The following is an 11,033-nucleotide window of genomic DNA, read 5'->3' as shown; positions in this document are numbered from 1 at the left end:
TTAACCTACAAATTGAGTTAATAGAAAATAGAAAATCAGTAAAGAAAAATAAATTCTGAGATGCAGCTGATAAGGACATTTTTTTAGGTAGTTGGACAAGAATAAATGCAGAGAAAGAATGAATGGTTGCACTTGTCATTTTAAAATACTTGCAACGTGTGTACTTTAAATTGAAGGCGGATTTGAGGCTTCAGATGGAGGCGCAGCACCTTTGCCTTTCCCTGGTTCATTCAGCTCACGTGAAGCAGGTGCGTGTCTGCATGGAGGAGGAGAGAGCAAGTGCGCTAAGCAGCCTTAGAGAGGGACTTGTTTCTGCTCATGAAGAGGAGATGAAGGAGCTTCAGAAAATACATATTTTAGAGCTACAGAATGTAAAGAGACAAGAAGCAGGTAAATTGTGGAAGCTGTTCTTATGAGTAATATCCATCCCAGTTGACATCTGAATACAATCATAAATGCTATGGGATATATACTGTAATTGTCTGTGCCCTGCCATGTCATAATTTTAACTCAGTCTTGAGGAAATCAATTAGCCATGGAATTCCAGCCCAAGGAAACCAAGACAGTCCTTGGGCTGTTGGAGAGATCAGTACTCTACTAGGAAGGCCCAGACTGATCCCTATCCCTGGGCCTGCCCAAATCCTCCCGTGGACCCTTAGACCAACCCAGTCCCCCAGAAATACAAACTTGGGACAAATTAGGAGGTAGACCTAGTGATAGGTCTTAAACTCACAGGCCTGGGCCACAGCCGCATCTGCTTTTGGGAGTGATAGCCAGGGGCTTTCCCCGATGGCATTTGCCTCCCTCTGATAACTCCCTTTTTCATAATGAAATAAAGTTTGAATAATATTTATAGCTAATCTAAGTATACTTGAGAGATCTACTTAACTTCTTATTGAGTACTTTAATATCACAATTTAATAGGACCATATTAAGTATAAGAGGCAGCCTTGTGAAGGGCAGAGGTGTCAGGCCCATGGTCTGTGGGCTGCATGTGGCCCACCAGACTTCTGAATGTGGCCTGAACCAGGTTTAAATGTAATTGAGAAATATTTAACAAAATAGATAAAAATACAATAAAACACAACTAAAATTACATTTTAAGACTTGAGTTAGTAGGTGACCCACAGGGATCCTTCTGTATGGATTAACAACCCCCATTTCCGTGTGAGTTTGACACCATTGGTGATGTGCATAGAGAGTCAAGGAGACGTGGGTTTAAGTCCTGCCTCAGTCACCTGCTGCTTTGATCTTGGTGGGTAAATGAAGGAGGTTGACCTCGTTGCCCTTCCTGTTGGGTCCTGTGAGGGCCTGTGATCCTGGGAAGACTCTTGACTTCCAGAAAAGGTGCCATTCTGCACTGGTAGAGGAATTTCCTCACCAAGAACTCCCCATATCAATGAAATTACAAGTCTGGTCAAAAAAATGCATTCATTATACGTAACATATTTACCATGCACCAGGGCTTCTGGTATCCTCCAACTCTATCAGTTTAACAGGGGCAAAACTGAGTACCTAAGAAACTGGTTTGTTAGATAACCTGTTCATCAAAAATTAGAAGAAAACTTTGAATATAATAAATTTGAAGTAAGTTTTATTACAGCATGGGTAGTTATACCAGAAGATTAAAATATTTCAGGTAAAATAAATGCTAAATAGCTGTATTTCAACATACAAGTTAACAGGTATAATACATTATCTATTTTAATAGATGGTGAAGGGATGTCTTTAGAGATGCTTATGGAGAAACTCCACAAGGCAGTGATTAAGGAATGCTCTTGTTTTAATCAGGTAAGATATTAATTTAAAAATGTTTTTTGGGAAAGAAACTCTATGTTTAGAATTGCAGATTTGATAAAATTATCCCTCCCAATTTTCCATACAATGGTACCTTGTATCGGACTCTTTCATACAGTAGAGCATTAGTAAACATTTTTTTTCTTTTACTTTAATGCACAATTTTGGTTTATTCTTTCTCAACAGGCGCTAAGACCAGAAAGTGATACATCTTCAGGAGTAGAGGGAGAATGGGGAAAGATAATACAAACCTATAGATAACACAGGAGCGCTTCTGTTATCATCAGAGACAAATGCAACCACAGATCCACACCTGCTTAGACTCTCTCCCCTCTGGGCTTGTTGTTGTTTTAGCCCTGCTACTGAGAGAACCAAGAAGGTGTAGAGGAAAGCCCAAGGCCCTAGTGGGTAATGCATAAACTGGCTTTCCTTTTTTCAGTAACATCACAACTATTCTGAATCCCATTTCCCAAACTGTCCATGTATGTGAGACACATGGTTTAATAGAAGGATCTGACTTTGATAGAAAAGATCTGACTTGTCCACTTAGCTCTGTTACCTTGTGCAGATAACTTTACCTCCCTCTGTGTTCTCAGTTTCTGTGTATATAATAAGAATAGTATTAGATCATATTTCTAGAGTGTGTTCTGGTTTAAAGGACTTTTCCGTACTCCTGAATTAGGGAGTGTAAGTTTCATCCCCATTTTACCAGTAACAGTCTCAGATTAGGTCTCATACACCTAGGTTATGCGGGGGTAGGCTTGGAACCCAGGCCTTCATTCTCCAAATCTTCTGTTCTTTTCACTCATCTGTAAAATGAGTATGACAACATCAGTGTGTTTGCAAGGCTCTTAAGAAGATCAGATGGGAGAAAGAATGTGGAGTGCTTTACTAGAACTGTCGAAAGTGCTCTGCCGTCCTCAGTGAGGAGGGGGAGGACGCCAGCAGTGATGCTTCCTCCTCTGAGAAACTGCTGGAGCTCTGACATTCTCTCCACTTCCAGAATTCTACATACTCCCTTGGGAGCCAGGAAGAATATTTGGCAGTCAAAGTTGAACAACAATAACAAAAAAAATCACATTGAATTATTTTAGTTTTTAAGCAAATCTGTATGAAAGAACATTCATTGATAAGAGCTATGTGTAGCTAACTATTTTTATTAAGAACATTACAACCAGCCGTAGATTGTTCATTTTAAATGTTTTAGGGAACTTCCACTAGACCTTTAGAAGAAATGTGGGGGATATCTTAATTTAGATTTATTAACAAAACTGTACTTTTCACTTATTTATCAATGGATGCTGTTTGACATAGATTTATATAGATGTGAAAATCATACTGCCATTTGTAAATTTTTTGTTTGATCTCTCAGAGCAATTAGCCAAGTTAATAACACATGGAATGCTTCTGATGTTTTTGTGCAAGCCACAAAAGCAACTCTTAAACATAAGGGGAAAGATGTATAGAGTGTAACGTTCTACTTGTTGGATCACTAATCCTGTAGGTAATCATCTCTGATGTTTCAGGGTTGTCATTCCGTGCTGTTTCTGTTTGGTAATAGGTGTAATGTCAGGGTAGGCTGTAAGCTAGGAGATGGATTAAAATTCAAGGTGAATCTCGTCATTAAAAGGATGTAGGGATTATCCAAGGTATAACATTTAAAGAAAAAATCCAAATTGAAATATTTATTCAAACAAAAATCTTGAGAAGGAAATTCACTTTGTTCAACAGAAAATATTTCAGTCTCATAGTAAGAAGAATTTTATATTTCCTTACCTAACATTCTACATTAAATGTTATTGAGGGAAATTTTGCTTGAATATTCTGTTTGCAATTTCACATAATGATGACTGGATTTTGCATCACTAAATAAGTTATATTTTTCTTTGTTTTCCTTTTGCTTTCCTCTATCCTTTAAACTGTTAGGTATCTCTGCTAATGCAATTTTGAATGATTTGTTTTAGCTGAAATAATAATTTGCAGCCATACAATTTTATTTAATTTTGGTGTCAACAGTCTTTGTGCAACATCCTTGGTACGTGTAACACAGCTCCTTTCAAATATGAAGTAAAAGTAAAAGGAGAAATTCCTGATATTTATTCCTCTGAAGTTCAAGAAGATAGCCCAGAATTGCAAAATTGCACATTTGAAGTTCAAGGTAATGCTAAAAATCTTTCAAAAGGTGTCTCTACTGTCAAATATAACATTCTAACTATCAACACTTTATATTATAAACCTTAATGTAAAGTGATTATCACTCAGCAAATTTCATTTTGTAATTGGAATATAATGTGAATTTTATATTAAGTTTTGTTTCCATAGTTTTTACTCACTAATGAGGAGTGGTATTTTACAACTCTTTGAGAAATAGAAATGTATGATTAATTGATGTAAAGATGAATTTTTCCATTATGGCATGGACATATAACCTGCACTACTGTCTGAATACGAAAATTGAGTAAAATACCAGAAAGTGTAATATTGGATTTAATTATGTATTTAGAATTGAAAAGGCACAGTATGACTTTGAAATCCCTTAGTTATAATATCTTTAAAAGGTTATGAAATCAGGACTTTTACCGTGAACGTTATTAAATTTTTTTCCTCTGTAAATAAAGTTTCACTTTCCAGAATAGGAACCTGAAGTGATTGCCACTAAAAATGAAGGATTTCAAGATTAAAGAATTTCAAAGTAAAATATTTCAAGATTACCTGTTTTTCAAAATGTTAGGCAGGAATTAAAATACATCTATAATAGTTTCTGGAAGTATTTTTCCAATAGCTTAATAGCATCTTTTCCTTCCTACTCTTCACTTCTCCCACTCCCCCAAAAAATGTTAGTAAAGAGGTAAAAAGTTTGCCTTTGGGCAGACTTTCACTACTGTACAGAGAGTACAGTCATTCATCATGTAGTATAGTTGCATAAAGCTAAATTGTAACTTTTAAAAGATAATAGGTAGTTAGAAAGGTTTTGAAAACCTGCTCCCGTAACACATATGCCTCATGTCTGTCATCAGAGAACCACCCAAAGTTGGGAGGGGCTCATCACTACAAGATTGCTCACCACATATGAATTTTTTCAACCATAATAATTAGTGAAAATTATCTGCTATGTTGTGAAAAGTTGTCATCAGTGTTAATGGAAAGAATACTCACACTGATAAAATCATGATTACTTAAGGTCAATTTATAAAATACAAGTTATTCCTTCGTAATACTGTGAAACTATTAAAATTACATGGGGAAATAAGCTATGAATTAAAAGTTTTCTTCTCAAAAGCAGATCAATGGGAAAAAGGGACTGTTTTTTAAATTGTTAAAAATTAGCTAAACATAGTCATAATGTTAAGTGACAATAGACCAAGTGAACAGCAAATTATATTGTAAAAATACACACCATAAAAACTTCTAAGCCTCTACTCCTTCCTTTTCCACTATCTTCTTAATTCCGTCTTTTATTCTTTCATTCTTTGTGTGGATGCATCTCTTTTTCCCAGTTGCTCTATTTATCATTGTGTGTCCATCTTTGATTTTCTGAGTATGTATTTACCTCTAAGTCTTTCTCTACTATGTTAAACATATGATCTGTCCCTTTGTCATTTTCTGTACGTGGTTCTGTTTCTGTATTTCTTTATCATTGTCCATTTCTCTGTCATTGTGTCTTTCCTGTCCCTACTCTCTTTCCCTTAACTCACCATGTAGAAATGAGTGTTTTTTTAAACATTTCTTGTATTTTTAATCCAGAGCCCAGAGCTGAAGGTTCTGAATTCACACAGACTGGGTTCAGTTTTAGTGGGATCCCCCAAATCCATTTGTTTGGCTTTTGCCCTCACTTAAGATTTCCCCTGAGAAATTTAGACTACATCTTTTTCTAGGTGTCCACAGAAAAGGTGAAAGCCCCCAGGGTTGCCATGCAAACTTTCAGGGTAACAATCTCTTAAGTAAATACAAGACAGGCTTTTTGTTTCACTTAATAGAAAACATTGATAGTTCCTGTCCTCCAGGAGCTTACCTTCGATCAGAGGAAGCAACATGCACACATATAACATATATACAGGTATGTATGTTTATTTGCATACACATAACTGCATGGGTATTTATACACACATGTATACACGTATTTGTGTGTGTTTATGCTCAGATATAGGTATATGCAAATATAGATATATATGTGTTTGTGTGCACCTATTTTATGTAAATGCAAATTACACAGAGTAAATCCAAGGTCATTTTGGTGAGGAGGCACCAGCAGCTGGATGGGTCAGAAAAGGCTCGTTGTAGGAGATGAAACTTGCAACTGAGCTTTGAAGGAAACAGAGGTGAGGAGAGCACCCATTCTGTGGGGGATGGCCAGTGCAGAGGCATGGAGCTGGGCTATCATCTGTCACGTGTAAAGGAGAGCCTGGGAAGGTGGTTTGGAGCCAGGTTGTGAAGAGCATTAAAGGCCAGACAGGAATTTGTGTTTGATTGTGAAGGAATAGCAAACCACTGAATTGAGAGAGCAGAGGAAAGACCTGGGTAGACCACACTTTAAAAATTTCTTATTTTTCTTTTAAAGTGTCACTAAAATGAAACCTACTGTGTTTCTCTGTAGAAGAATGACAATAAAGACAAAAAGAAAACAACCTTAAATTCATTTACCTTTTCCTTGATTTGTTAAAAAATGGGTCAGCGGTTCATACCTGAGAAATTGCTTCCTCCCTCTTGCAGAACAACTGTAGTTGTAGGAGTGATGAACAAAATATTTACAGATAAAAACTAGTAGCCAATAAAATGAAAATAATATATAATATTGGTACCTTGAGAGCACATTTTTTGTAGGGAAAGATTTAAAATACTCATTTCTTCTTAAATATATTTATTCATTATAAAGAGTTTATCTCAGTATGACTATCTTCAGTTTATAATTTATGAATATTGCTTTTCAGACTTTTTTCCATGGAGTAATTTGATAATTGCCAAATTGATTTTAAAACTATATTTTCTTTACAATCTAGACTTGCAATCAAATCTGCAATCTCTTATTAACAAAATAGCAGAAGAATGCAACAAGCTGTTGGCACTTCAATCACAAATAACTAAGGATTGTGAAAAGGTAGGTATTATGGACAAACATTGGATTAAATGAAAAAAAAATACTTTCTTGTTCAGGATTCTTTAAATTCCCAGATTTTGGGTGTAGATTTTTTTGATTAATTAGCAACTTTTTAAAAACTAAAGCTTAGGTGACATGGAATGAGAAAAATATGCTAGAAGAGAAATTCACAAAAGTGAAATAAATATATAGCAGAGAACTCATATGACCTGGCTGGAGGAATTTTGAACTATATGAGCTGAGCTATATGCTATCTAGTAGCTCCTGTCTAGAATTTTGACAGCTCTGATATAGTAGGATATCAAACTTCAAGCAACTGCATCCATTTGCATGTCTTTTACACAAGCATTTATAATGATCAGTTTTTTCTTGCATTATTCTCCTGAAAGGTCTATTGTAGGTTAATTCAGTGGATTAGAACCTAGTGTTAATGTAGCCAAACTTGTAAGCTTTATCTCTTTATGGGCTAACAAGACCATGGACTTCAATTTAGACCAGAATCAGGTGTTTTGAAAATCTATTCAAAAAGTAATAGGTGACACAACACAAACTATCACCACTCCTGAAAACAAACAATTCCTAGCCGCCTTCTTATTTCTTGGAGTCAGTAATGTCATTTTCATTTCATCTCTGTGGATATATTTGTATTTTTGTAGACAAGTCCAAAAAGACCACAGTGCTTGACTATTTGCGGCAGATTTTGATGTTCAAAAGCAAATTAAGTCTATTCTCTAGATTTCTAAATGTCTCTGAATCTGACAGATGGAAGAAGTCTAGCTTTTCAGGTTTGGGGGCTGGACTTTGGCTGCAGTTCAGTTCATTCATTATTCTTTCATTCAGTCATTAAATATGTTGAGTGCCTTCTGTGTGTCTAGCACTGGAGTTGAAACAAAAGAAATAGATGGCATAGTAATTGTCCTGCATTAGTTTGCAGAGTACTTGGAAGTGGGAAATGACATGTATAAAACTTCCAGACAGGATATGATTTGGTGCCAAAATGGATGATATAGACAAGTAAGTACTATAGGAATTAACACAAGTGGTACTGTGCTAAGCCATAGGTATACAAAAAAAGGCTAAGATCTAATCTCAGCCATCTAGGAGCTGCCATTCTAAAGAGGGAAAAAATATACAAATAATATACATATAATAATATACAAATAATATACATATAAGATACGTATAGTCAGAATGGAAAGTAATCTCAGAGGAAAGGCTTAAGAATTGGAAGAGCCTGGGAAAGGCCACCTGAAGAAGGTGAAATTTGAGCTGAGTACTGAGGGAAGCCAGGAGGCAGAGGTGAGGAGGGAGAGCCCCCCAGGTATGGGGGATAGCCAGCGAAAAGGCACAGAATTGGGGGATGAGGTGTCAAGTACAAGGAATTGCAAGAAGGCCATGGTGTCTGGATCGTCGAGTATGTGGAGGGGAGTCGTGTAATAAGAGTGGACAAGTAGGAAGGAACCAGGCTATGAAGAGCTTTAAAGTCACGCAGGTAGTCAGCATCAGTGGCAGGATATAAACCTAGGTCTTCTGAGTACAGAGCCAGTGTAACTCTTTCTTCTGTGTTGCCTTGTCTCCAGGAGCAGAGAAAGAAGAAAATCAGTCTCCTAGCTAAGGTGCACCGAAAATTAACTGGAACATCTCATTAGAGCTTTTAGAAATACTAGAGAATGTGTATCTAGGTTTTTTTGTAGCGGTTAACTAATGAATTAGCTTTTGATCATAGGACAGAAAATCCAAAAAGTAATAATAAATCTTGTATTAATGCGTGAGTATCAGTGAATATTTTTTTCTCTTACTGTTTTCAATAGATTCAAGAACAACAGGCAGAAAATGCAAAACTTGAATTTACAAAAGAGGAGGAAATGACTAATCTCAAGACAATGAAAGCGAAGTGTTTCTCAGTCTCTTCTCAGACAAAAGATACTGGTAAATTTTGAATTTATAAATATTTTTTGTTTTTGTTTTTTTATAAAATATGTAATCAACACTTGACCTAATTAGGTTAAAATAGAGATAAATTGCTTTCAATATAAATAGAGACCATTGCTACTATAAGTTTAGATGAAATATTCTTGGTCTATGTACTACTAATGTTTACTTGTTTACATCAGTCAATATTTTTACCTTTAATCCAATATTAACACCTAAAAATAATTTTCACTTTTAAAGTGAGAGAAAAATGAATATTCTATGCAAAAAAAAATTGTGGTGATTACAGTTAGAAATTTGAATTAAAATTTAGTAGTGATAATGTGTTCCATGTGTATTAATTCCATACATTGTGTCAAAATGTTGAAGAATTCTTAGCCCTTATTTTTCTTGGATTCAGATGTGATAGGTAGTTTGCCTCCTTTAGAAGGCATGGAAAAATTGAAAAATCAGCTTGAAGCACAAGATACTCAAGAGGAAGGACACCTTCCGTGTAATTTCCAGCCACAGTTGAAAGAGATTGGAGTAAAGGACACTCCAGAGAACCTCCATTTGCAAGAGGAGCTTCAGCTGGTTAAAGACCCCATTCTTCAGCCAAGGTATTTCTAGTCCAATATTTCATCAAATAATACTCGTCACCCAGCAAAAGCCACAAAGACAGACAACTTAAATACAAACCAGCAGAAAGTTCTTGAAAAGTGGTGTAATAAGGCAGGTAGATTTAGTGAAAAGTCTGTCTACATCTTTTTATTTGGCCAAAAGTCATTATAAACTAAAAGTATCTGATGTTAAGAAGTTGCTGATATTTTTGCTTTACAAAGATGCTGATTATTATAGGTGTGCTAGCAGAGTTCAGTCAGGTAGCATGCATTTACTGAGCCCTGTTCTGGGCGCTGTAGAGAAATCGAGAAGTTGCTTAAGGTCTGTAATCTGTTTGTCCGGTGTAGATTTAAGTTCAGCTACGTGACGGGACAGCCAGTTATGCTCAGCCCTGGTCATTCTGCCTTCATAACATCCTTGTCACTTATTCTGTCCTTCCTGTGCCCGTTGCCCCTACCCTTTCTCATTACGCTCCAGGATCGGTATTGTAAAAGCTGCATCTTCCTTTCTCTCCTCTCTGGCCCTTTGCAGTCAGTCTTCCACCCTGCTGTCAGGACAGTCATGTCATTTCTCTGCTCAGAGATCTCCAGCAGCTCCCTCTTGCCCTCTGAGTACAGTTCAGAGCCCTTGCCTATCAAGGTATTTCCCAATCTGGAACCACCTTTCTTTTCTGGCCTTTCATACCACTTTCCTTCCTGTTCCTCACCCCCATTCTACATTTCCACAGAAACATCCTCCCCGAGTTCACCTGAAGGAGCCCCGGGCTTTCTCCATCTGTAGGCCTTCCTATACGTGTAGTGATTCCCTTTCCCTTCCTTGCCTCTGGAATTCCTCCCCATGTTTCAGAGGCTGTGTCAGGTCCATGTCTAAAGTCCAATCTCCTTCATGAATTCTTCCCTTACCTCTCTTTTGGGGAATGACTCAAGAGTCTCTTGCCCTTCTACTTTGTCAGTTGCTTAGCTCTGAAACATTCTCATCATCCGTTTTCTTGACCCTAATACTTTGAGTCCTGCACATATGTGGAGGAAGCCACAGACCCACTTGGACTGGGCCCTTCACTACACATTCCTATCCTCCGATTTCAGGGGGGCCCTCCCTCACTGCTGTGCAGCGACCCTTTTTGACAGGTGTTTTTCCCATCCTTTCCTGGGCCATCTAGGAACTTGCCCCTTCTCTTATTCCTGTCGTTCTCTCATCTCCAGGCTCTGCTTATCTTAACTTCCCAACTGCCTAATAGGTCTTTAATTCTCTTCTGTCCTTAAAACATTTTAATTGTCTGATTTTTCTTGCTTTTCACTACCATCCACACTCATTCTTATCGCTCATTCATTTCTCTACTTCTTGTAAACTGGCCTCCACCTGTTCCACTGGACTGAACCTATTCTTTTAAAAGTTATTGATTGACTATTAAAATGAAGGCTCTGCAATAGTAGAGTCTGTTTCATTTTAACCTTACATATACAGCACCAAGCAAAATATCTGACTCAGAGGAGGCATTTAATAACACTTGTTCATTAAGTTAGGGGAGACCTGTGTGTGCTTTAAAATAGGAGAGTATGACTGTGGAAAGAGAAAGAGTAAAGATGCTAGGAAGAGAGGGAGAGAAATT

The 11,033-nt window shown here is 36.9% G+C and overlaps 1 protein-coding gene across 8 annotated transcripts in view; it reads left to right on the top strand.

The window, feature by feature from the left end:
* The window catches only part of AKAP9 (A-kinase anchoring protein 9), a 185,597-nt gene that overhangs the window by 71,475 nt on the left and 103,089 nt on the right, over positions 1 to 11,033 (top strand). For all 8 annotated transcript variants that reach the window (XM_027847848.1, XM_027847849.1, XM_027847844.1 and 5 more), the window contains 6 exons: positions 177 to 390; positions 1,712 to 1,791; positions 3,814 to 3,955; positions 6,795 to 6,892; positions 8,704 to 8,821; positions 9,225 to 9,423. In XM_027847848.1, coding sequence (XP_027703649.1) covers positions 177 to 390; positions 1,712 to 1,791; positions 3,814 to 3,955; positions 6,795 to 6,892; positions 8,704 to 8,821; positions 9,225 to 9,423 — 851 coding nt within the window. The remainder of the gene's footprint in view (positions 1 to 176; positions 391 to 1,711; positions 1,792 to 3,813; positions 3,956 to 6,794; positions 6,893 to 8,703; positions 8,822 to 9,224; positions 9,424 to 11,033) is intronic.

The sequence above is a fragment of the Vombatus ursinus genome, unplaced genomic scaffold, assembly GCF_900497805.2.
Source record: "Vombatus ursinus unplaced genomic scaffold, bare-nosed wombat genome assembly UNPS02005459.1, whole genome shotgun sequence".
NCBI classification, from domain to species: domain Eukaryota; kingdom Metazoa; phylum Chordata; class Mammalia; order Diprotodontia; family Vombatidae; genus Vombatus; species Vombatus ursinus.
This window is presented reverse-complemented; position numbering and strand designations above follow the sequence as displayed.